A 25,754-nucleotide genomic window follows, 5' to 3' on the forward strand; every position below is an offset into this window, starting at 1 on the left:
CCACTTTTAAAATATTCAATTGAGTCATTTTAGAATTAATAGAAACCACTAGACCTATACTGCTAGAATCGCAATCCTACACTGCCTTCCTAAGTACCTCATGTGTCACATCCAAGGTTCTAAACGGAGTGAAGCAGCTTGGCGGCAATGTTAAGCCTCAAATCATGGCGAGACATGGTGTTTTTCAAGGTGTGACAGTTTTATATACATTAAAAAAGATAAATCACATGATTATAGAATTTTTATAAAATATATCAAATTTTAAGAGTGTTATATTAACACTTAATATGAAAAGGTTAACAAAAACTTAATTACTTTAGGCCCGACCAAAAAAACTCGCACCTTGAAAAAGAACTCGTGTCATAACGCACTAAGGCACACCTTGACACGTTATTTGAGCGCTACACTTAACAAAGCCGTCTTGGACGTTTTCGTAATGGCTACATCATGTATCATGTCATGACACACATTGGCGTGCGCCTTGGCACGCCTTTTAGAACCATTGTCACATCACATTCAAGATCAACAAACTCACAAGGGAACTCCAACAACATAGCAGACTGTGGCTGATGTTTGAGCTAAAACGACTATAAGTACATAAAAAATTAATGTTTAATTATATTCAGAGATGAAATCCAAACCCCACCAACCAAGATGCCACAAATATCAAGATGACGTCTTTTTTTATTAAATACCGTAAAAATATCCAATATTTTCTTCCCCTTCAGTCGACTAATGAACTTTGGACTTTTATGCCAAATCCAAAGCATCAACAGGATCAAGATCTAAGATGGCTTTTAAAACTGTAACACAATATCAACTTCGAACTATTGGCCTATTCTGCATCAACTTCACTTTTAACATCGGCCAAGGATCTAAAAAGGTCCGACTTTTTTACTTTGATGCATGGTTCTTTGTTTATACTCCAAGCTCAAATATTACTTTTCAAAGCCTTTAAATTATATTTAAACGCAATCATGACATTTCTATCATCAACCATCAGACCTCCATGAGTCTTCCACAAGTTTACTAAAATCTGCATCAAGAAACCAGAAATGAAACACACGAAAAAGCATTGGACAGTAATCCACCTTAAGTTCATGACGATGATTGGATAACTTTCGATCAAGCACCATACCTAACAGATTTGGGATCGCCTCCAAAAGAAACTCAAAAGAACATGTCAAGTTTTCTAATTTTGGAAGCCCATTTGTTAGTCCAAAAAGTAGTTCTCAAGAACGTGTCAAGTTTTCTAATTTTGGAAGCCCATTTGTTAGTCCAACTATATAACCACCATGAGGAATGTCAACAGACCCCTCAACCTTCCTAATAAATAAAAATAATTTTGCATTTTCTTATTAACTTGGACACATGTGATCTTTTTGTATTTTTGAATAAATATTTTTTTCATTTGTCATTTTCTCATTTTTTTTTATCTTTTCTTAATTAACCCACCATATTTACATCTCAATTAATAATTGTCTTAATTGAAAATAACCAATAATTACAATATTACTCATATAGTAGTTAATATGTATCATTTAAAATCCAAATTTTAAAATTTAAATTTCAAATTTAAATAAATTTTTATTTAAACATTTATATTTAATTCTTTTTGTTTATCTAACCCGTATAAGATACGGGTCTTACAACTAGTTACTAATAAATTCATTAAAAGGATTGACAAGTTGAGGTTGGAACACCGAGCCAAAATGTTCAAATATGCCTATCATGAATATGTTGGATTAACCAAAACTCACCAAACATGCCTCTAATGACTATCATTATAGTTGTACTATTATGGGTATAAATTCAATAAAAGTATCCACCAAAACTCACCAAAGAGGCAAAGATACCTATCATGAGTGTCCTGGATCCTATCATTATACCCTTCTGGGCCTAACTATAATACTCATTGACTATATCCTTGGTCCACTTAACGTATTAGCATCACCTCTTGAAAGAGACTATAAAAGTCTCAGTAGTGACGATCAAGTCTAGAAACAACATGACTCCATAAATTAACACCAAGATCTTATCATATTTGAACATAATATGTAAGAACTTCCGACAAATAAAATATAAGGTTACGATGTTATGTCTCTCATCGATGCTTCCAATATCCCAAAGCCCATATCTACTTATTTCTTTTGTTGCTACAACTATCCGGTAGCTTCCAAGGTTTCTTATCTTTTTAAAAAAACATAGTATTATGTTTCAAATAGTACAAGTTATGTGTCCAATACTCTCTACATGGTAATAACCATCTCTACATAGACTAAAAAACTTGAAAATTCTTAATGAATTCCACCATAGTACATGGACATTGTGTACATTGATTTATCGTGTGGTTGAAGTCCCCCCACCCACCCACACACACACGTCCCCTTCAACCAACCAAAATGATTCGTTTTCTATTGTTCTTAACTATAAGCCTATCAACTCATAGGACCATATAACAATATTCATATGAATTCCCGAATAATAAACATGTCCGGTTTATAACAAATTAGGTGTGAGACCCGTGTATTACACGGGTTTATTAAAAATAAAAATTTAATATTAATATATAAATATGAAATATTTTATAATGTAATACTTTATATAACAAAACGTAATCTTTTGAAAATTTGCAAAATAAATTAATTTATTTGAAGTATTTATGAAAATTTATTACCAAACTAATAGGATGATTTTATTTCCTTATAAAACTCATTACAATTTTATGGGATTTTATTTTAAGAAAATAGAAATTCCTAAAAAATGACAAGTGGAAAATAAAATTTCTAAAATTCTTACAAAATGACAAGCGTCAAAATGAAGGAGAAGATGACATGTGGCAAAAAAACTTTCATTTATTAAAGAGGATTTAATCAACACCTTACTTGTATGAAAATTTTAAATACCACGATATATTGCAATTTATATTATGACAAGTAGAAGGTAACATTTAATTAATATGGACTAATTCAAAAAAAAAGCTGATTTTTCCAATGAATGTTTTGATATTTCCAAGGAATAATTAAGGTGTGGACTACTTTACCCTTTAACTGTTATATTTTATAATAATGAAGAGAGAGAGAAATATCTTTTAAAACTTACCCGTTTTTTACATGAGCTTTTTCAAAAAAAAAAACACCGCCTCCATCTAACACTGAAAATTCAAAACCAAGAGCTTCAATCTTCTTCTTCTAGTTTCGCGTCAAAATTCAAAACTTTGTTGAATCAACACATTATGATTTTATCCAATACAAACTCTACAAACATGAATCAAATTAACAAGAAATTAGCTACTAACTCTATTGGGATCTGGGTAAAATAATTTAACAGCATGCACTTGTTTATGGGTAGATGCCAAGAACTCCAAGTCAAAACAACCCAAAAAGCATCTTTGCAAAACAACAAAATCCAAAACACTCCACAATCAAAAAAATCCTAAGAACCGAAGAAAAAAAAAACAAAAGCATCGTCTTTGTTTCATCCTGGAATTAAAAGAACCCCAATTCCATATTGGTTAAATAATTCCTTTCGAGCTCCTCCGGCTCTGGTGACGTTTCTGTAATGTCGGGTGTTTCTCATTGTGGTCAGATGGCATGCAGTTGATGTTAACATCACCAACGAGGCAACGACTGAGGGAACGAGACTTCAGAAACTGCCATACAAGGCATGATCGGAAGGAACTGCAATGTGACCAACTGTTTTGAATACTTAAACATCATTTGTCCATCGGCATGGCGGTTGATGAGTAGGGTGGTGATGAACAGATGAATCATCTGCTTTAAAAAACTTCAATTCTAATAATGGTGATTATTTCTCAGATGAATCATCTGCTTTAAAAAACTTCAATTCTAATAATGGTGATTATTTCTCTCTCTGACGTGGTTTGGAGTTTCCAAATGTAGGATTTTCTTCACTTAATTAAAAAAAAATGGAGGGTATATTTGTCAATAAACTCTTTTTTCTGTGGATGAATTAAAAAGTATCGTGGATAAATCAGCACCCATTCAAAAAATTTAGAATTTTGACAATTAACTTTAGGTGTCTAAAAATATATTAATTGAGATCTTGATCAGATTCCACCGATATGCAAACTAAAATTATAATAATATTCCAATATTTAAATTTATGTCTAAAGAGACAAAAAAAGCGGGCATACCCCATTGCGATCTGGGCCATATGGTTGCAATCATTCTGGCCTTCAGCCAACTCCTCCGTTATTTTGTTAGACAACTAAAAATCTTAAATGACATTAACCTACAAAAAAATGGGTTAACCCAAACCCGATTTGTTCATGTCCCTTACCCGAGAACATAGAGTAGGTCTTATATCATAGATGACAGATGTAAATACATATATATAGACAAGAAGAAGGATAGATATTTTTATTGATTCAAGATGAAAAAGACAGTGTACAAATCAACATTTTATAGATCTTATATCACATATACGTACGAATAGCTCCCTATATAATTTTGCACTTTATTCGAAGACCATCAATAAATATATCTCTCAGTATTCAAAGTTGAGTTTGAATTTGTGCAGCCTCTTGCTTCATTTCAGTTTTAATGGCAGCAGCCAAGTGATCATAAGCTTCACACCAGGCACTCTTCATTTCCTCACTGCATTTTTCTCCCATTGCCTTCTCCACTGTTCTTATCAAAGCCTCCTTCACCACCTTTATTCATTCATTAAAAAATAAAAAACTTGGTTTTATTTAATCAAAACTCGCACTTCTTAAAACATTTAATAAATTACCTCAAAGTGAGGATCAACTATTCCTTTCTGAAGATGAACGGATCCCAAATACTTGAGTGAAGAACCAGAAACCACGACTTCACCTTTCTCCCTCAGTTGAATTGCTGACTCACATACCTTTCATCACACATTTACATATAATAAGCAATCGTAATACATGTATGTATAGAAAACAGGGGTAACAATGGAGAAAATATACATATAGATCGATGTAGTATAAGTATAACTCACCATCTTGAAAACTTTAACAGCATGGGATTTGAGCTTGGGGTTATTCTGGGGAATTTCATTCGTGTCTTTCAGAAATGAAAACAACCCTTTTGCTTCCGGGGCTATCTCCAATATCCTGTATGTTACGATTTTATCATTTTATTTCATACATACTTATATTAAAATATTACAAAATAGGAAAATTTTGTTGATGCAGATTTCATGAAAGCAATCAAACATACATCGCGTAAAGATGGAGACTAAGAGCAGGAATGTCTTCCTTCATCACCTCCCATGATTCCTTCACCAATGCTTCTTGCTTCTCACTAAAACCCATCTCTCTCTCTCTCTCTTTTCGCTTGTTGTATCACCCTCTAACACACACTGTATATGGTATATCTATCTATGATCTATCTTATGTATGTATATATACACATATACAAGATCTTACATTGTTGAGTATATGGCAATCATATCCTTAGGGATAACGATGTAAATTGATCTCAATGTGTAAAACATCAGGCGGCATGAGTGGTTTTACCCTTGGACTTCATTAAGGGGCGCTGTGGCTTAACAAGTGGTTGCATATATATGACCATATGTCAGTATAATATTTAATAAATGCAAATGGCGCTCTTCCAATAAAAAATGGTTATCCATTATACCATATTGATATTGCTTTAATTCTATAATTTGTGCGATTGAATGTTTGATATCGTTTCATCTTAATGTCAATGAGTAACTCGGTGAGTGGGTTGTTAGGAAAATATTACTACACCAATGATAAAAATATTTATCTTTTTTAACTTATCTATTCTAATAAATAAATAAAAAATTTGCTACATATCAACACTCTTATTACTCTTATTTGTTTTGTAATATGTCATTTTATGATTATTTTAAATTAATTTTTTTTCCACATATTATTTTATTAAATTCCATATAGTATTTAAATATAATGATAAATGTATATCAATTTTATTAATGCAACTTTCTGTTTCAATAATTCAAAATTCTTTTTCATTTTTCTATTTCAAAATTTCCAAATTAAAGCTCAATTATTATTTTTTTGTTTATTTATTTAAATTATTTCTTTAAATTTAAAAGATAAATGAACATTTCAATTTCAATAATTCAATAATTTTTTCATTTTTCTGATAAATTCAAACTCTTAAATGTTTAGACTTTCATACTATTTAACTTTTTTTAGAATAAATCCGTTTAGTGCCCGAGTGTCGCAACTAATCTACCTTAATAAATAAGAATGATTTTGCCACTTGTCATTCTCACATTCAATTGACCACATGTCATTTTGTCATAATTTTGAGATATATTTATTTTCCACTTGTCATTATTTCATTTTTCATTTCCAATATATCATTAATTTAGTTTCTATAAATTAAACCTACTATAATGACTATTAATTTCAAATTTCAAATTTTAAATTTTAATTTCAATTTCAAATAAATTTAAAGTTTAAACCTTTGTGTTTAACATTTTGTTATAATTTACCCATTTGGTATACAAATCTGATAACTAAACACATAATTTTAATTTATTTACTTTTTGCATGTTTTTTTCTCATATTAGTTATTTTAAATTTCAAATTCAAATAAAATTTTCATCTAATCGTTTATATTAACATTTTGTTTTAATTAACCCGTATAATATACGGGTCTCATAACTAGTAATTAATATTTGAGTTGTTCACTAAAACTACCTTGAAAGGTAGCCGTGTTTTGTTTTTTTTTTTTTAAACGAAAAGGTGGTCATGACTGGTGCACTTGTGGAAAACTACTTCTATCCGAAATTTAATAAAATGACCATTCTGTCCATAAATAGTAAATCGTGCATACGTTTCCATTACTTTTTTTTAAATAAAGCCAAACTGCTTACATTTTCATGCTAAGGACATCATTCGCAAGCCAAATAAGGATACTCTTTCTAACAAAAAAAAATCACGCTATATCTTCGCGAGTTTTTGGCACGAACAAACGAAACATTTCCAAATATTTTCAATAATAAACGGATGATGCCAAAGCCATTACAGGTTTTTCACAAAGAAAATAAATATTACAATACATATTTATGTTTCGCCCCGCAGCCAAAAATGGAAGTTTGCCTCCTGTCTTCTATTGCTAATACGCACATTAATAACCCAACTTTGAACCTTAATGACTTTCTTTGAAAGAAACATATCAAAATTATTTTCTTCCAACCCCAATTAATTAAATCCATATTATACAGGAGCAAACCTGAAGTTGAATATTTATTCAGACCATAACTTCATGAATGCAGCAAAGAACGTTTTGGTGAATGACACAATCGGATTAGTTTCTTGCCTCTCTGATTTCTTTATTCCTGCTGCTTCCCTTGATTCATTGCTTAAAGAACCATGATTAGGGATACTGGATGCCTGTCATAGTCCATAAATGTAATTTCATTTACTCCAAATTCAGAAATCACTAGTAAGAGGGCTAAATGCAAGAAAAAACAGTGTACTTTCATTTATGGTGTAGTTTATAGCATCCTACTTACATTTCTTTCTATTATTTACAGCACTATACTTCCAAAAAACATTCATATCACTCATTAAGACGTTGTACTTTTTAATTTCTACCAAATTATACATTCTACTACTTCCAATTTTTTTCATATTAAGACTTTGGACTTTCAAAAATCTACCCAATTATAGCATTGCACTTCCAAAAAAAATTTCCTTATTAGGACATTGTACTTTGAACAAGCTACCCAATTATAGCATTCTACTTTCATTTTTTTCTTATTCTGACATTATACTTTGAAAAGTCTGACCAATTATAGCAGTCATAATTGCTTTATATTTGGATGACATTGCTATAATTAGGTAGATTTTTCAAAGTACAATGCTGTAGTAAAGGGAAATAAAAGTAGAATGCTATAATAAACAAATCCAATTAAAGTACGTTATAATTACTTGCATTTAACCTTATGTTAAACTAGGACTACAAATTTATCATTAGTTTAAGATAAACCATTGATTAAGGAAATTAAGTGGTATAAAAAGAACTCACTTTGTCTTCAGCAGGCAATGTTTCCTCAAATTTAACATCTTTGATTTCATCCTGAACAAATCTTTCATCATTACCACCATCCAATACTTCTTTCTCACTAGTTTTCTCATCAATGTTATAAACCATGCTAGAAACAGGTCTCAATGGAAAAGTCTCTACCACTACATCTTCTGACAAATGACGTATTTGACCTTGATGCACTTCAACTTCTTCTGTTTCATCTTTTTGTCCTTCCATAGCCTGTTCCATTAGTAATTCTGTATGCACTGGTTCTTCAACTCCACTATCCAAACTTCCATTATTATATCCTGGATCTTCAAATTCTTCATTTTTCATTTTTGTATGAATACTCCCATTAATCATAATATCATCATCATCATCATCATCAAGATTCCATCTTTGCAGTTCAGAGATCTTTCTTGAACTCAAAACTTTTTCCCGTCTTAGCTCATACTCTTTAAGTAGGGTTTGGTTGTCTTTTGGATCAAATGAAATGGAACCCAATTGATAGTTTTCCAAGAAGCTATCTAGATTCTCCATGTTCTCCTCACTTGGAGGCAATTTAGGTGGGGCCAGGATTCGATTCTCCTGAATTAGCTCACGAAAAACTTCACGCACTGTGTAGTAGGACCCACCAACTTCCTTGCGTGTGAGACGCAGTGATGGGAAACTTCCATTATTTGACCCCTGATATCTGTAAGTTATCATATTGAAAACAATCATGAAAAATAAGAACTACATATCTTAAACAACATTAAAGAAAGAAATAATTAATTACTTCTGAAACTTGGAAGCAGATTGTGAAAGCAATAGCTCTGATGATATTTACTTAAAGACAGGGAAAAAAGGAGAATAAAATGGAATGAAATTACCTCTTTATAAAAGCCTCCACCATTTCTTTTCTTTCCTCTTTTGAGCGTCTTCTTGATCTTTTCCCTCCTGCAGAGTCATTGGATTTTGCTAGGGCAAAGGTTTGCCCAATGAAACCTCCTTTGATAACTTGCATTCGGGTGAGGGAAGAGTTCACCAACAATTACAGCTACTCAAAAAACTCTACACTAAACATGATTAACATAGAAAGGTGTTCAATATCATCTCATATCATTATATCTAAACAAAAAGGAGCATATTATTAAGTATGGCATGTAACCCTCAAAGTCAAACAAAGGAGCAAGAAGTTAGCCATGGTTTAGGGTGTAGATGTTAATTAAGTCTGAAACAACCCTAGCAAATTTAATTTCTTTTGATAGCACTACAATAGAGATATATCTCGACTCTTGCAAGTCCATTTGCAGAAATAGAACCCAAAAAATTGGCATGTATTTATTTGATTGGTAACCTATTGCTGATGTGATGCATATATAAATACTTGTAACAACCATCCTTACAGTTTTCAAAAGGTCAATAAGTTTGTATCAGGTTTCACAGTTAGGATTTCAAACAATCCAAAATATATCTCTTCACAACTAAAGGCGTCCAATTTCACTCAAACCAACTGAAAGTGTAGTTCAATCGTCGAAAATCAGACCGCTTTTAGCCTCGGTTTTATTTTCTCTTTTGAGCCAGGTTCTTAAGACAGGGCAGGAAATCGGCTTTGCTGAATGTCTCTTTTCCCGCCTATGTTGTATGCAAAATCACCAAGCGACATTCATTTTACATCATTAAGAATAAACAAGAACAGTCCAACCTAAGCAACTCCAAAAACAAGAAAGAATTTAAACGCCTCATCCAAGAAACTTACTCCTAATTAGGAGACGTACGTATGAGATTCAATGATTCAAGCAAAAAAAATAATCATCAGATCGATGTAAAATAGGAGAATGAAAATGCAAACGGACCTATATAGAAGTTGTATGTGAGGGGTTGGAAGTCGTAGATGAAAGGGTTTAAGCAATGTCAATGCCAATGCCAAGGAGGAATTGTGAAAACCTACACACCAGTTCCGAACAGTGGACTGTCTGAATAGTGTTTTGACTTTTGACTATAAATAGAAGGAAGGGACTGTTGGTTCACGTAGTGCTTTTAAACGATGAAATTGTTGAAGATATTGAAAATAAGTGTTGGTTCTATTAATAAAATATTTTTATCGAATGCGTTGTCATTCTTTATAGAAAGATAATATAAAAAATAAAAAATAAAAAATGAAGTATAGTTCGCAAAAATCAAATAAAATTGACATACACTTTCTAGATGTAACTTTAGAAATAAAATATAAATACTAACAATTATTAAAACTAATATCGATAGATTTTTATGATATTTTTTTCGGTTAATATATATCTCTAATAATAATAATAATAATAACAATAATAATAATAATAGCAACAAAAAATAAAAATAACTATAAATATTTATAATAATAATAAAAACAATACTAAAATAGTCATAAAGCTTGAGCCTTGACATTGCTAAGGCTTGGATCAATGTTTCACAAAAGCTGGAAATTAGCAAAGATCCTAGTTATTTTGGGAGCGGATTCTTGAAAGTTCAAAAAAAAATCCGACAATAGCTCGTTCAAAATGAATTTTTTCTCATACAACGACATGAGACACTTTGAAAGATCATCTGAAATGGGCATCATCCTTCTAATGGGTGATCTTGTCCAATCATCGAAAAGGACATAGACATCGGAATCAAACACATACACAATCTTTTCTGATGCTTAATTTCCGGTCAACCTTAACGAAGATGATGAGAGCTTTCACTTTGAAAAATAGGCGCAAAATGTAGGCGTTCAAAATGTAATTTCTTAACTTAGCAATTTTAGAAGATAAGATGTCGAGGACAAAAAACTGTAACGAAAAGAAGAAAAAAAGTTGTGCGCCACGAAGGAGGCAATAAAATGCATCATTGAGGAGAAGTTTTGCATGATGCAATAGGGTGTTCATAATTAGATATCCAATGTTTTTTTATAGAACCAATCCAATCAAATCATCTATTGGATATTGGATATTGCCAACCGATCCAATACAATTAACCTTGGTCAACCGATACAATTAAACATTGGACAATATTAGTTTTATCCATTGTACATTTACTTCAGTTAAGTTATCTGGTATATCCATTAGATCCATCCAATAGATATCCAACTTTTATCAAATTTTACATCCAATTATAACCAACCAAAAGCATAATAGATATTTTTAAAAAGAACATCCGCTTTAAAATATAAATTTCAAATATTCAATGCAAACCAAAATACGATAACAATCAATAGTATTAAAAATTAGTTCCAAGTTCCAACTAAAATACAACAACAATATGAAGTTAAGACGATAATTAGATTATAAGTGGATAATAGTTACATAATAGTTGGATGATAGTTAGATATATATGTATTAATAATTGGATAATAGTTGGATGATAATTGGATATATCAAATTGAATGATAATTGGATATCCAATCGGATAACAATTGGATTGAATTGATTCGGGTTGGGATTGGATCTAGATGGTCATCCAAGAACAGGCCGATCCAAATCCAATTTGGATGTTGAAAAATTCAAATCAATCCAATCCAATTTAGCCAATGAGGTCCTGACAGAGGCACACTCCAATTTTCCCCTCTTAGGGGTTTTTGGAGGGAATGGTGTCAAGTTCTATCTGTGTCCAAAGGAGTGAAGCCTTAATAAGAAAGTGAGTTGCTAAGGATGTTGTTGTTAACTTGTTATCTCTTCAGAGAAGGATCGACCCTAGGTTCGTTGGGTGTTATGGCATACTGTCCTATCGGATGTCACTACCGTACCCTGGGTTCGTTGGGTGTTATGGCATACTTTCCTATAGGATGTCACTGCCCGGTGCACGTTCAAAAAAAATCCAATCCAATTACAATTGGATATCCAATGTATGTTGGTCGGTTTGAACTGGATCGGTTTTTATATGTAAACCCCTAGATGCAAGGAAAAATGAATAGATAAAGATATGTAGTTATTTTTGAGTTGCACGATCATTTGATTAGAACGACGTTGAATATGGTACTAGGGTGAATAATCTCAACTGATTCACAAAAGGATGTAGCTGTTAGACGGACAAAGGAGAGAGGAAGGGAAAAAATAGTACTCTCCCGTGTGGAATGCATGTATGGCCTTACGGACTCTTTTTAACGCTGTCCAACTCAGGGACCAAGGATGTAATGAAACTATTCTTTAGGGACCACCAATGCAACAAAGCAAACATATGATATCACAATCTTACATATACATGTGATTATACAAAAAACAAGTAGGCAAACCATGAAGTGATTCACAATGCTACATGTAGATATACGGTTGGTTACTCATCATCGGGATACTCATCCAAAACCCTTTTTATCGTCTCTCGCTCACTGTCTGTTAGATCAAAATCATCATCCCCTAATCTTGTCCATAAATCTACACTCTCTGGATCATTACCCACTACCTGCATCAGTAGTAAAAATAATTGAAATAGTAATGAAGCTATCAGTATTTTATTGGTCTATAAATATACATATATATTATATATAGCTAGTACCTGGATATAGTTGTTGACATGGCCATCCTTGTTAACAGGAGTAAGCGATTCGTATTTATTGGTCATCCATTCACCATCAACTATGTACTTGTACTCATAACGCCCCTCCTATTCAATCATAAGTCATTTTTAGGCATCCAAATATGTATAATAAAGAAATGAGCTAGAGAATTACAAGCAAATCTCTATGAAGGATCCATGAACCATTTTTCTCCTCATATTTTAATGGAATTCTCTGCAATGAAACGATAAATCCATCGATATATATATATATATATATATATATATATATATATATATATATATATATATATATGTTGAAAATTTTTACAATATCTGACAATTTATGACCTACCTGACCCCATCCAACATCAAGTCCAGCTAGTTCTACTGAAGAACAATTATCACCGTTCCATGTCAGCGTGACTGATTTTGTTTTTAGGCCTGTAAGCTTTAAAAAATATATATATTCTCACTTTAAGAATAATTAAAGTAAAACACATCTTTTTATTCATGTAGTTGATTTTCATCAAGGGTGGCTTCACATTTGTATATACTTATTTACGAATTCACAAAGCAAATGATTGAAGAACTTCTCACAATGTCAGCGGTTGCACTTTTTATAGCATCCACATTTGGGAAACATTTACGTTTACTCTGCACAGAAAGGAGAAGAGTGACTTGCATAAGCATAAAAGTTTACAACAAAATGAAAATTATCAGTCATAAATTACCAGGAGTAAACTGAGTGCATCATTGAGCTTATACCCTTGAACCCAGAACATGTATGCCAATTGTCATATAAGTAGAAACCACATCAATAACTTCATCATTATAATTTATACATAATGCAGAAACAGGTAAAAGGGCATAAATGTAACTTAAGATAAGATTTTTCAGCATACAGCAGTTGCAGGAGCTCTTCCAAGTCCAGCTGTGCAATGTATGTAAGTTACTCCACCATTTTGATTAACAGCTTTGTACAATTTGCTCACCACAGCAGGAAGACGCAACCGCAAATCAGTGGCATCAAAATCTCTGTGCTCCATAATATAATATTTGTGGCTAGTGGTTACCCACTTAATCTAGACAGCTATATATGGTTGTTTCCTTTTGACTTAATTTGTTTTTGTAATGCAAGGGTAAAATGGTCATTTATTTTCATTTAGACAGTTTATTTGGTCTAAAAAAATAGACCTTATGTATACAAGACTTTACATCATTATCGATTCAGCCACTTTGCCCTTACAGAACTTAATGGGGTTAAAGAAAATCCCCTAACACATTAAGCTTAGAACACATGGAAATATAAGAGGCCAAACAGATTTATAGGAGTTACCTTATTTCAGCACGTAGGTGTTGAATGTCATCGAATGTGGTGGCATATTCACGAATGGCATTGATGTCCACACTAAAATATCTAGTGAACAGGTAAGATGGAAAACAGGGAAAGTTGTTAGTTTCTTTGTTTTCGTGTTTAAAGGATTAATGATTAAATGTTTTTATGGATACTCGAGATCTGAGTCTTGCTGCAAGCAGTATACAGTTTTGACTTTAATACTCCGAAGCTTGTCAACATCTGCAGGAGTCTGAATGTGTAAAGTACAGGTCAGAATTCTGAATGTGTAAAGTACATCTGCAGGTGTCTGAATGTGTAAATTACCTGTAGACATGACCCAACAATTAAGTCTGGACGAATGAAGCTGTAATTCATTCCAAGCTCATGCCTGTAAGTCAAAACTGAAAGTAATATATTAGCAACCTAGGCATTATAGAAATCAACAGATACCACTGGACCAAAGGGAAAGGCCACTTGGTATTGAGTTTAGATATAAAACTTACATAATCACTGTACTCACCAGCACCCATTGCTTCTGTCATGTTTGTACTGTAAACATCAGATTTCTCCTCTTTTTTGGCATCATCTATGTTGGTACTAGGTGTAGGACTAGAAGTTGCCTACACAATCAAACATAGTATATGACACATGATGATCACCATGTTTTCACTAGAAAACTAAATTTGTGAATAAGTAATTAAGTTATTGTGTGTATGAAATTACTCTTATGCAATTTGGTCCATAGAAATTACAGGTCTAGGTAATTTATATGGACAATCTATGGCAGCCACCAAAAAAATATAACCGTACTAGCCACAATTAGAGCAAATGTGAATTAATGCACATTCTCTCTTATTACAACACTCTTGTTAGAAAAGGAAAACTCGTAATTTGGTGGTAACTTTGATCCAATCTTATTCATAACATCATCTTTATGTTCCTAAGAAGCATGCAGCAGGATATCTTCAACGATATCAAATTCTAGCAGATAATTGCAGCTTTGAGTGACATGATATTTCCTTAATGATCAATGCGATGGTATGACAGGGAAAACAGAATCAGTGGTTTAGAAATTCATAATCATCGAAAGCATATCACACAAAAAATTTAGCATATAGAAACATCCCTCTACAGAACAAAAATCCAACTCTGCAACAGATGTCGGATCAATGTTAGAAAGATGAGATGTTATAAGAGACTAAGAGTTCAAAATCACAATCACGTGGGAGATGTTAGTTTTTTCAAGGCGCACTAAAGCAGTCAAGTCAGAGGTGGTCCTTAACTTTCCACAAGATTCAACATAAACAATAAACGCACAAATATAACAAAAAAATACGCAATAAATTAATTACCTTTACTAAACAACTTCCTCGAAGATCAATAGCGTTCACCAATCCCTGATCATGACGAAAAACACACACACGCACTCCAAATCACACGCTTTGAAACACATATATACACACATAATGCTCGCAATTGGATCAACGAGTTTACCTTCATATTGACAAAGCTCGGATAAATTGAAGCTTTACATTTGAAGCTACGTAAAGGCAAAGCTGAATAGGATCTGATAGAATTAAAACTCAATCGATCATGGTGAATTCAACACAAATTTAGCAAAACCTCGAGGAAAATGAGAAATTGAAACGAACCTTGAAAGATTTGTAAGGCAATTCATCTTCTTATTACGTATGAATCATAAACAACTGAATGTGATGAGAGATTCTTTCAGTTCGCTTGGAGGAGAGAGAACGATACTGTTGAGTTTATGCTTTTTAGATTTTATAGAGGTTGGATTCCTGGTACCAAAAAGGGGTCGCCTTTTCAAAGATTCTCCGAAATGCCATTCACTTTCCCTCTCTTATTCACCGATACACACGCGTTTTACGTGTTATGTCAAAATCGAACTGGTCCTTCATCCAACATAATACGAAAACCTTAGGAAATTTTAGTGAAAAAAAAAAAGTCGATTCGACATAAATTAATTTGGGTTGATACAAAGTTTAACTCGTTAGATCTGAAAATACATTTTGATAATTTTGAAAGTTAAAACTTAAAACTCTAATTTATTTGGGTCGTTTTTGGTAATCATTTTCTTTCTTTCTTTTGGAAAGAAACTTTCCTAACAAAGGCTTTCCGGCTAGTTTTTGTAACAGCCCGGAATTCCAGGTATTGTTATATTTACGATTTTGGGTGTTTTAAGAGGGGACTCGGTGAGTTGGAGCCTATACTCGCCGAGTAGGATCGCGGAACTGGTCGCGGGTTCGCGACTGGACTCGACGAGTCCGGATATGGACTCGGCGAGTCTGCGCTGTTAAGCGAAAACCCTAACCGTTTAGGGTTGGGACGTATAAGAGGGATCTTATGGCCGTCATTGTTCACCCTAGTCCTCTGAGAGAAACCCTAATTCGATTGTGAGCATCTGGAGCAAGGTAGAAGACCATTGTTGATTTTGGAAGTGTTGTTTTGCAAGGAAGAGGATGCTTGGTTAAGGGAACAACAAGGGAAGCCACGTTCTGAGGATTGGGGACACAGAGAGCACGTTATTCAGGTAATATTTCGAGTTGCATCCTTCTATGTTGATGTGTATATGGATTTAGGGTTTATTGAACCCTTTTGTGGCTAGATTGAGTGTTACCTTAGTCCCCCAAACGATTGGAACCCTGTATTGGGATCTTTAGAAGTCCAGAATGTCCCATGCCTGAGCATTTCGGGAATCAATGGAGGTTTTGGATTGGAATCCTTATGCCTTAAGACAAAATGTAAATTATGAGTCATGGGGTGTGTTATGAGCACCGAAATGAGGACCTTACGTGATGAATCAGTCTAGGAAGGCCAGACCTATGAATGGTCGGAGCAGTTCTGACCTTAGAAAGCAGTTTGAGCGGTTGCATGGCATGGACTCGCCGAGTCCGATGAACAGACTCGGCGAGTAGCTTGAAGATTAACTGGGACTCGTCGAGTTGTTCTTCAGACTCGGCGAGTTGAGTCGGGGTGGCCCTGCGATTCGTCCACGAGGAACCCGTCGAGCCAAGGGGGGATACTCGACGTGTAGAAAGAGAATCTTAGAGAATCGGTGAGTCAAGGGCGAGTGGACTCAGAGTTGTTGAACTCGGCGAGTCTTGGGGTGACTCGGCGAGTTGGATCGCGGGTTGAGTGAAGTTCTGTGTATGGGGACTCGGCGAGTCATAGGGTTGACTCGGCGAGTAGGGTCAATCAGGGGTTGACTTTGACCTTGTCCTTGACCAGGGATTGACCAGTGGTTCCAAGGGTATTTTGGTAATTGTTATTTATTGTTTGAGTTCAGTGCATTGGTGGCTGTCCAGAGGTGGAGATCGTATCAGTGATCGGAGCAGCTTGAGCTATCTGTTCAGTCGGCAGTTTTGAGGTGAGTTATCCTCACTATATCGCTAGGGTTCATGGCACCAAGGCCGACCCTTTTATCGGATGGAAATCCGGGTAGTTGTCATTACATGATATGGGCCGGAAGGCATTGCTATGTGGACCGGAAGGTCATGGCCTGGAAAGGCGTATGTATGCATTTAGTATGTTGACTGATTCGTAGGATAATGTTATGCTAGTGACCGGCTAGACCGGTATCTTGTTTAGAGTAATGCTATGATATGTGATCTGTTGATCGATTGTTGTCTGTGAATTGCTATATGATTATGTGTTATGATTGCTAGATATGGGGTGTGACCCGATATGTAGGGTCGATCTATGATTGTTATGTTATGTATGCATTTTATGCTATGGGCCGGAAGGCAATATATTATGGGCCGGAAGGCGATATGTTATGGGCCGGAAGGCAATATGTTATGGGCCGGAAGGCAATATGTTGTGTTGTGGACCGGAAGGTCGGCGTGGGTAGGACCGGAAGGTTTACCCAGCAGGGACGGAAGTCCCCTGAGACACATGGACCGGAAGGTCGTGGCCTGGAAGGGCGTATGTGTGGTTGGTATTTTGGGGGTATCTCACTAAGCTTTCGGGCTTACAGTTGTGGTTTTATGTTTCAGGTTCTCAAGAGTCTGTGGCAAGGCAAAGGCATGATCGTACCGTTCCTCGCGTTGATGTTTTATGATATGAACCTGGGAGAATACTCTGTTAAATAATGTATTGAAAACCTTTTTGTAACAACTTTATTAAAATGAGTGGTTTTTGAAAAGTTTTAATTGTTTTGAAATTTTGGACGTTACAAGTTGGTATCAGAGCCTTGGATTGAGTGAATTGGGGAAACATTCGTGTGACTCCAGTCTCAAATCGAGGAAGATTTTAAAAAGAGAAATTAAAATGGTTTTCAAATTTAATAAAAGGAGGACGCGGAGGTACGATCAGCCGGAGCCAGTAAGTAACCCCAAGATACCATACATGATATTTGTTTTATTGAGCTTGATAGCACAGCATGCTAGAGTTAGGCTAGGGATCTTCAGGAATTCATGATAATGTTGCCTGATTTGTGATGCCTGTAGCCTAGGGTTCCTTATGGGGTATTCTCAGTGTTCCTCTAGAGGTGAGGGTTGATAGTTGTTATGCATGTGCTCTAGGGTTTTGTGGTAGTACTTCATACAAATATGGGTAGGTGTGGAAGGTAGTATGGGCCCGTACTACTGAAAGCACAGGACCCATACGCGTATCAGGGAAACCATGATCTCTAGGAGTTGGGTTGCGAGAGTTGGATCCCAGGATTGTGGAAAGTGTCTGAGATTGGTATGGTGTCTTCAGTATGGAGATTTCGAGGCATGATGATAGTGGATCCGGATCAGAATCGGGAGCTGGAGAGCGAGTTCCGGGTGGATCGGTGCCGTCTGAGGTTATCGATTAGACGAGCCCGAGCGAGTTGGATGCGAGGATTCTCAAGATCCTGCGTGATGGGGTTGCTGCATTGTTTCGGACTGAGTTGCCGGAATTGCTTGGGTCGATCAAAACCGCCATGATTGAGTATTTTGATGAGCGATATACGGCTCTCGCAGAGACGGCTGCCGCGGTGGCTACAGCGGCTGTAGCAGCGGCAAGGGGAGGAGCTAGTCGGAGTTTTCAGTATCGGGACTTCTATTATACGAAGCCTCCCACATTCGATGGAGTTCAGGACCTGATTGCCGCCATGAGATGGTTATCAGACGTGGAGGGGTGTTTCTTCACGAGTTTATGCACTGTTGATCAGAGGGTGAGGTGTGCTCTGGACCTATTGGGGCACGGGGCGAAGGATTGGTGGAGATTAACCATGGAGTCATATTCCGATGCGCAGAGGGCTGCGGTTTCACGGGATCAGTTCAGAGAGATGTTCAGTACTCGCTATGTTCCGCGAGATGAGAGGGAGAGATTGGTTCGGGAGTTCCTTGAGTTGAAGCAGGATTCGGAGTCGGTGACTGAGATCACCAGGATGTTTATTGAGAGGGCGATGTTTTTCCCTGAGTTCGCTTCGGAGCAGGTTCAGATGTCCCGATATTTGAGTATGCTCAAGGGGGATATCAGACAGTTCGTGTCTGCGCAGAGGTGTGAGACCTTGTTGGTGTTGCAGGAGGCCGCCATGCGGCGTGAGTTAGAGGTTGAGTTGCAGTTGCGTGAGCTGAGGCAGGCTTCGATGCAGTCGCAGCTAGCGCCGAAACGGTCCAGTACCATTGATGTTAGAGTGGGGGATCGGAGCGGCCACACTTGTGGGGAGCATGGGAGGGGTCACACCGGAGTTTGCTGGTCCGGTGGTGCATGCCGCAAATGCGAAAAGGAGGGGCACTATGCGCGGGATTGTCGGCAGTCAGTGCCGGTTCGGGATTTGAGGATTTGTTATCATTGTCGGCGGGTTGGACATTTGAGGGTCAACTGTCCACAGCTTTCGGCAGGACCGGTGCAGGCTCTAGCACCAGCCATCTTGAGGAGTTCAGGAGGAGGACAGGATGGAGCGGAGCCCCAAGGGCTCAGGGTCGTGCTTATCAGCTTGCGGCGGAGAGAGACGGAGCAGTGCCGGAGGCAGCTGCGGGTATGATGCTTTCTTGATGTCTTGATTATCTTGCGTTGATTGTGGCGTATTGTTTGTGCTGGTATCTTGCGTGGATTTCGATGCGGTATTCGTTGTTTCGCGGGTTTGGAATGGTTATGGGTTGGTGTTTCAGGTTTTCGCTTTGGCATTCGTTGTTCCCTGATGGTTTGGTTATGGGTTATTGTTTGGGAATTCCGTTGGTTATCATTCGTGAGAGTTGATAGTGGAGATGCGGCACTGGTTTGGATGTCGGGTAGCATCTACAGTCGTGGAGTGGATAATTGAAAGACCGAATTCTCTTGAGTGAATTGATCAGGGAAGAGATGTGTTTTGTTGAGGGTTGCTTATGCTTGTGGGAAGCAGTCAGTGTGTAAGTGTTCTCTTTGTGCGGGGTTGTCCTGGAAGGTCGTTAATGGCGATCGGTGGCTGTTAGTCAGTGCTTTAAGTGGGGGAGAATTGGAGAATTCTCCGGGAGATCGATGAGTATGTGAGGGTGCTTAGCTGTTGGGATTCAGCAGTGTTTTGTCAACTCAGAGTATAGGCTGACAAGAGCGAGTGTCGGGTATGCGGGGCGGGATACAGACCTAGGGCATTTGATTGTGGAGGCCTGGGAGCAGGTCGGGATCAAGTTTGAGTAGGTAACCGGGGTTATGCGATCAGAGTATTTGTATGCTTGATGTACGTGATGGGTTGTACTGCATTAATCCCACGGGATTTATGCTGTGCATGTTTCTAGAATTGGAACCGGAAGGTTCCCGGAGTTAGAACCTGAGGGTTCACAGAGTTGGGTGTACGGACCCACAGAGATATAGCCTCGAGTGGCTAGTGTGTGTTATGAGAGTCAGTCCAGTCATACTGGGGACTCTGATGGTATTGTTGGATCAATTTGAGATTTTGGATTTTGTATGTTGCAGTGTGACTACATTGGAAGGTCTGGCCCCGGATTAGTGATTTTGTTTAGTTGAGGTAGTGAGTTGGTGGAGTGGAGAGAGTGCATGGGCTTGAGAACCCCTGCAATGAGAGCCAGAGTATGTGAATAGCGATTACGCAATAAGGGTGGTGTCGCTTGGGGCGAGCACCGTGGCACCGGTTGGGGTGGCATTATGGCCAAGAGAGTTCCTTGGAAAAGGAAAAGAGAAAGGTGTGTAACTTCGAAAGGGAGTGCAAGTTCACGAAAGTGAAAGCTGCAGAGCAGAGTTATGATTAGAGTATTTCGAGTATGGTTTTGAGCGTCGTGTTCGCGGCAGTGAAGTAGGAACCCATCCGGTTTGGGATGTCTGTCGAGACTCAGAAGGGATGCAGGAGGAGAGAGAATCTCGAATTCCCAGTGTGATTCTGATTAGGGTCGGGTGATTGTTGAGATTTAGAGCAGAATTGCATCTTGGGTAATTCTCGGTTACAGAGAGTGATGGGCAGCACAAAGATCGTGCTTCAGTAGACAGAGCAGATTCAGCAGGTTAGACAGAGGTTATTTACCGCCCAGAGCCGACAGAAGAGTTATGCAAACAGACGCCGATCCGAGCTTGAGTTTCAAGTCGGTGACTTCGTCCTCCTGAAGGTCTCTCCTTGGAAAGGAGTGATTCGATTCAGGAAGAGGGGCAAGTTGGGACCCCGATATGTTGGGCCATTTCGTGTGATTGCAAGGATAGGCCGGGTAGCCTATCGTTTGGAGTGGCCATCAGAGATCGGAAGATCAAGGTTCTGAGGAACAAGGAGGTACCTCTGGTGTTGGTTCAGTGGCAACACCAGAAGGGATCGGAAATGACTTGGAAGTCGGGGCGTGAGATGCGGGAACAGCATCCGGAGCTATTTTCAGAGTGAGACTTCGAGGACGAAGTCTAGTCCTAGTGGGGGAGAGTTGTAACAGCCCGGAATTCCAGGTATTGTTATATTTACGATTTTGGGTGTTTTAAGAGGGGACTCGGCGAGTTGGAGCCTAGACTTGCCGAGTAGGATCGTGGAACTGGTCGCGGGTTCGCGACTGGACTCGACGAGTCCGGATATGGACTCGGCGAGTCTGCGCTGTTAAGCGAAAACCCTAACCGTTTAGGGTTGGGACGTATAAGAGGGATCTTATGGCCGTCATTGTTCACCCTAGTCCTCTGAGAGAAACCCTAATTCGATTGTGAGCATCTGGAGCAAGGTAGAAGACCATTGTTGATTTTGGAAGTGTTGTTTTGCAAGGAAGAGGAGGCTTGGTTAAGGGAACAACAAGGGAAGCCACGTTCTGAGGATTGGGGACACAGAGAGCACGTTATTCAGGTAATATTTCGAGTTGCATCCTTCTATGTTGATGTGTATATGGATTTAGGGTTTATTGAACCCTTTTGTGGCTAGATTGAGTGTTACCTTAGTCCCCCAAACGATTGGAACCCTGTATTTGGATCTTTAGAAGTCCAGAATGTCCCATGCCTGAGCATTTCGGGAATCAATGGAGGTTTTGGATTGGAATCCTTATGCCTTAAGACAAAATGTAAATTATGAGTCATGGGGTGTGTTATGAGCACCGAAATGAGGACCTTACATGATGAATCAGTCTAGGAAGGCCAGACCTATGAATGGTCGGAGCAGTTCTGACCTTAGAAAGCAGTTTGAGCGGTTGCATGGCATGGACTCGCCGAGTCCGATGAACAGACTCGACGAGTAGCTTGAAGATTAACTGGGACTCGTCGAGTTGTTCTTCAGACTCGGCGAGTTGAGTCGGGGTGGCCCCGCGATTCGTCCACGAGGAACCCGTCGAGCCAAGGGGGGATACTCGACGTGTAGAAAGAGAATCTTAGAGAATCGGTGAGTCAAGGGCGAGTGGACTCAGAGTTGTTGAACTCGGCGAGTCTTGGGGTGACTCGGCGAGTTGGATCGCGGGTTGAGTGAAGTTCTGTGTATGGGGACTCGGTGAGTCATAGGGTTGACTCGGCGAGTAGGGTCAGTCAGGGGTTGACTTTGACCTTGTCCTTGACCAGGGATTGACCAGTGGTTCCAAGGGTATTTTGGTAATTGTTATTTATTGTTTGAGTTCAGTGCATTGGTGGCTGTCCAGAGGTGGAGATCGTATCAGTGATCGGAGCAGCTTGAGCTATCTGTTCAGTCGGCAGTTTTGAGGTGAGTTATCCTCACTATATCGCTAGGGTTCATGGCACCAAGGCCAACCCTTTTATCGGATGGAAATCCGGGTAGTTGTCATTACATGATATGGGCCGGAAGGCATTGCTATGTGGACCGGAAGGTCATGGCTTGGAAAGGCGTATGTATGCATTTAGTATGTTGACTGATTCGTAGGATAATGTTATGCTAGTGACCGGCTAGACCGGTATCTTGTTTAGAGTAATGTTATGATATGTGATCTGTTGATCGATTGTTGTCTGTGAATTGCTATATGATTATGTGTTATGATTGCTAGATCTGGGGTGTGACCCGATATGTAGGGTCGATCTATGATTGTTATGTTATGTATGCATTTTATGCTATGGGCCGGAAGGCAATATATTATGGGCCGGAAGGCGATATGTTATGGGCCGGAAGGCAATATGTTATGGGCCGGAAGGCAATATGTTGTGTTGTGGACCGGAAGGTCGGCGTGGGTAGGACCGGAAGGTTTACCAGCAGGGACGGAAGTCCCCTGAGACACATGGAACGGAAGGTCGTGGCCTGGAAGGGCGTATGTGTGGTTGGTATTTTGGGGGTATCTCACTAAGCTTTCGGGCTTACAGTTGTGGTTTTATGTTTCAGGTTCTCAAGAGTCTGTGGCAAGGCAAAGGCATGATCGTACCGTTCCTCGCGTTGATGTTTTATGATATGAACCTGGGAGAATACTCTGTTAAATAATGCATTGAAAACCTTTTTGTAACAACTTTATTAAAATGAGTGGTTTTTGAAAAGTTTTAATTGTTTTGAAATTTTGGACGTTACAGTTTTTTTTTTAAATGAATGTTTCTGCACCATCTTTCACACACCAACTAAGGGGGTGTTTGGGATATCTTTTTGAGAGGCAAAAGAACTTTTGGGAAAAGATACAGGAAAAAAGATGTTTGGGAAAGGCTTCTTGAAAGCTTCTTTTGGATTTTTCAAAGAGGAAAAACTGACTTTTTGGAAAAGTCAGGAAAACCTGACTTTTTTGAACTTTTCCCAAAAGTTCTTTTGCCCTTGAAAAGATACCCCAAACACCCTCTAACTCCTATTGTAGCGAACTTTCATGACAACATGGAGTTGTGGTAATAACAAATAGTACCAATAATCATTTTCCTTATGATGGTATCTATTGTTTTTCTCTTGTGGATGTATATATATAATGTTATCTATAGGGAGTGTCATGAGAATGTTAGACTAGCAAACTTTTGACAGTTTAATACATAGCCTTCAGTACAGCTGTTTCTTTATGTTATGTTGGGAAAATGGTGATTTAGGATGTGTTGATGATGAAAAGAACGATTTTGCTTGGATAATTATCATATCGTGATTTCACGTTCTTTGAAAACTATTTGCACCGGTTCAACAAATATTTTCATATGATTATCTAATAACAAATTACTTTTTGTTTCTAAGGGAGGAGGGAGTCGTTCCCATTGAACCCACCGAACCCAATGAACCTACTGCCACATCAACTTTTCTCTTTGATTTTTCTTCATCTTTTCGAACTCACAACACACGGAAATCCTATCTTTCTCAACCTACTCAACTCACTTAATTAAAAAAAATATACAAAATAATCAAGATAAAATCTTAATTAGCAATAGAGTTACCGCCGGTACCACTCCCTCTTTGGCGAGTTGTTTAATTGGTTTCACGAACCCACTTCATCCTCTCTCTCTACTTTCTCTCCCTCATTTTCTCTTGTACCATATGTTTTAAGACTTGTACCTTAGTTGTTTAGTATTTTTTTTTTAATTGAGTGGGTTGAAAAAGATAAGATTTCCGTGTGTCGTGGGTTCGGAAAGATGAAGAAAAATCAAAAAGAAAAGCTGATGTGGCAGTGGGTTCAGTGGAAACGACTCCCTCCTCCTTTATGAATCGTTATTCAATCCATGAGAGCCAAAAAAAATGGAATATCACATACAACAAAATATTCACCATCAAACTCACTTTATATAAGCGTGGATTCTGTTCCACTGAACTTGCTTCAAAACACACTTTGATCCCCTTCGTATACATATAAATACCAAATACACCAAAAATGACAAATGACATTAAAATCACCCAACATGTTACCACATAGATATCGTATAACAAATTTGTTGGAGCCACACATCAGATAGCTAGAGAGTGTCTCATTCACATTTAATATATGCTTAAATGTAGACTAAAACGCACAAATGGTCCCTGTGGTTTGTCGAAAATTGTCACTTTGGTCCAAAAATGTTTGGACTAACATTAAAGGTCCAAACTTTTCATTTTGCTGCGAGTTTGGTCCAATTTGCTATAAACTTTTTCATAATGACGAATTTGCCCTTATTTTTTTCATTTTCAGTTTTTTTATTATTATTTAATGATATTTCTGATTAAAAGAAAATTTTCCTTTTATATTTTAGTTTTATAATTTTTTATAACTAAAAAAAATGAAAATGTTCTCTCTCTCTCTCTCTCTCTCTCTCTCTCTCTCTCTCTCTCTCTCTTATCTAACCCGATCTATTAAAGAACGGTGGTGGATCTTCATAGCATAGATGGTTTCACAGTGGATCATCACAACCTCGACGGCGAGGGATTTCAGATTGAAGCTCCCACAACAAAAACCTAACCCTAAAGTTTCAGGCGGCGACACATTGATCGAAGTTAGGATTTGTAGCGGTGGCAGCGACAACTTTGTCAATCTCCTTTTCGTTCTCTCTCTCACACACAAATCTAAGGTGGAACACCACCTCTCTCGCTATCTCTTTTACAGAATGGGTTTCAGATTAATTAAAGAACCTATGCAATGATTTTTCGTTTTGATTTTGGGGAT

General features: G+C 37.4%; 3 protein-coding genes across 9 annotated transcripts; all 3 read right to left on the reverse strand.

Moving 5' to 3' along the window:
- Positions 1-4,357: 4,357 nt before the first annotated feature.
- Positions 4,358-5,490, reverse strand: LOC145088050 (anaerobic nitrite reductase AHB2-like). Its single transcript, XM_079026244.1, has 4 exons — positions 5,208-5,490; positions 4,987-5,101; positions 4,756-4,872; positions 4,358-4,675 (listed from the first exon to the last, which is right to left on the reverse strand). The coding sequence occupies exons 1-4, from the start codon at positions 5,300-5,302 to the stop codon at positions 4,517-4,519; spliced, it is 486 nt and encodes a 161-aa protein (XP_078882370.1). The 5' UTR covers positions 5,303-5,490; the 3' UTR covers positions 4,358-4,516.
- Positions 5,491-6,802: 1,312 nt separating this feature from the next.
- Positions 6,803-10,011, reverse strand: LOC145088052 (DNA binding protein). Of its 6 annotated transcripts, none has more exons than XM_079026248.1 (5): positions 9,857-10,011; positions 9,407-9,635; positions 8,891-9,076; positions 8,019-8,712; positions 6,803-7,381 (listed from the first exon to the last, which is right to left on the reverse strand). In XM_079026248.1, the coding sequence occupies exons 3-5, from the start codon at positions 9,022-9,024 to the stop codon at positions 7,235-7,237; spliced, it is 975 nt and encodes a 324-aa protein (XP_078882374.1). In that variant the 5' UTR covers positions 9,025-9,076; positions 9,407-9,635; positions 9,857-10,011; the 3' UTR covers positions 6,803-7,234. The 6 variants fall into 6 exon arrangements, with proteins under 6 accessions (XP_078882374.1, XP_078882373.1, XP_078882372.1 ...); XM_079026247.1 differs by having other exon boundaries at positions 9,547-9,705; XM_079026246.1 differs by having other exon boundaries at positions 9,407-9,705.
- Positions 10,012-12,148: 2,137 nt separating this feature from the next.
- LOC145088053 (phosphoglucan phosphatase DSP4, amyloplastic-like) lies at positions 12,149-15,653 on the reverse strand. Of its 2 annotated transcripts, XM_079026252.1 has the most exons (14): positions 15,501-15,653; positions 15,343-15,415; positions 15,201-15,245; positions 14,369-14,468; positions 14,173-14,249; positions 14,022-14,098; positions 13,849-13,929; positions 13,417-13,547; positions 13,244-13,305; positions 13,110-13,166; positions 12,865-12,960; positions 12,685-12,744; positions 12,510-12,617; positions 12,149-12,416 (listed from the first exon to the last, which is right to left on the reverse strand). In XM_079026252.1, exons 1-14 carry the CDS (start codon positions 15,524-15,526, stop codon positions 12,291-12,293), a joined length of 1,119 nt encoding a protein of 372 aa, XP_078882378.1. In that variant the 5' UTR covers positions 15,527-15,653; the 3' UTR covers positions 12,149-12,290. The 2 variants fall into 2 exon arrangements, with proteins under 2 accessions (XP_078882378.1, XP_078882379.1); XM_079026253.1 differs by lacking the exons at positions 15,343-15,415; positions 15,501-15,653 and having other exon boundaries at positions 14,352-14,468.
- Positions 15,654-25,754: the final 10,101 nt, after the last annotated feature.

The sequence above is a fragment of the Lactuca serriola genome, chromosome 2 (genome assembly GCF_051521515.1).
Source record: "Lactuca serriola cultivar US96UC23 chromosome 2, Lser_US96UC23_V15, whole genome shotgun sequence".
NCBI lineage: Eukaryota > Viridiplantae > Streptophyta > Magnoliopsida > Asterales > Asteraceae > Lactuca > Lactuca serriola.

What these genes read in the sequence shown, in the direction of transcription:
- LOC145088053 (XM_079026252.1), bottom strand. Translation starts at nt 15,526, where the DNA reads ATGAATTGCCTTACAAATCTTTCAAG. An exon ending in CGAGCTTTGTCAATATGAAG is followed by an intron (nt 15,246 to 15,342) that starts GTAAACTCGTTG and finishes CGTCATGATCAG; the next exon opens with GGATTGGTGAACGCTATTGA. An exon ending in TCCTTCATAGAGATTTGCTT is followed by an intron (nt 12,618 to 12,684) that starts GTAATTCTCTAG and finishes ATGATTGAATAG; the next exon opens with GAGGGGCGTTATGAGTACAA.
- LOC145088052 (XM_079026251.1), bottom strand. Translation starts at nt 9,024, where the DNA reads ATGCAAGTTATCAAAGGAGGTTTCATTGGGCAAACCTTTGCCCTAGCA. An exon ending in GTGGAGGCTTTTATAAAGAG is followed by an intron (nt 8,713 to 8,890) that starts GTAATTTCATTC and finishes GATAACTTACAG; the next exon opens with ATATCAGGGGTCAAATAATG. An exon ending in CATTGCCTGCTGAAGACAAA is followed by an intron (nt 7,382 to 8,018) that starts GTGAGTTCTTTT and finishes GGACTATGACAG; the next exon opens with GCATCCAGTATCCCTAATCA.
- LOC145088050 (XM_079026244.1), bottom strand. Translation starts at nt 5,302, where the DNA reads ATGGGTTTTAGTGAGAAGCAAGAAGCATTGGTGAAGGAATCATGGGAG. An exon ending in AGTCTCCATCTTTACGCGAT is followed by an intron (nt 5,102 to 5,207) that starts GTATGTTTGATT and finishes CGTAACATACAG; the next exon opens with GATATTGGAGATAGCCCCGG. An exon ending in TAGTTGATCCTCACTTTGAG is followed by an intron (nt 4,676 to 4,755) that starts GTAATTTATTAA and finishes GAATGAATAAAG; the next exon opens with GTGGTGAAGGAGGCTTTGAT.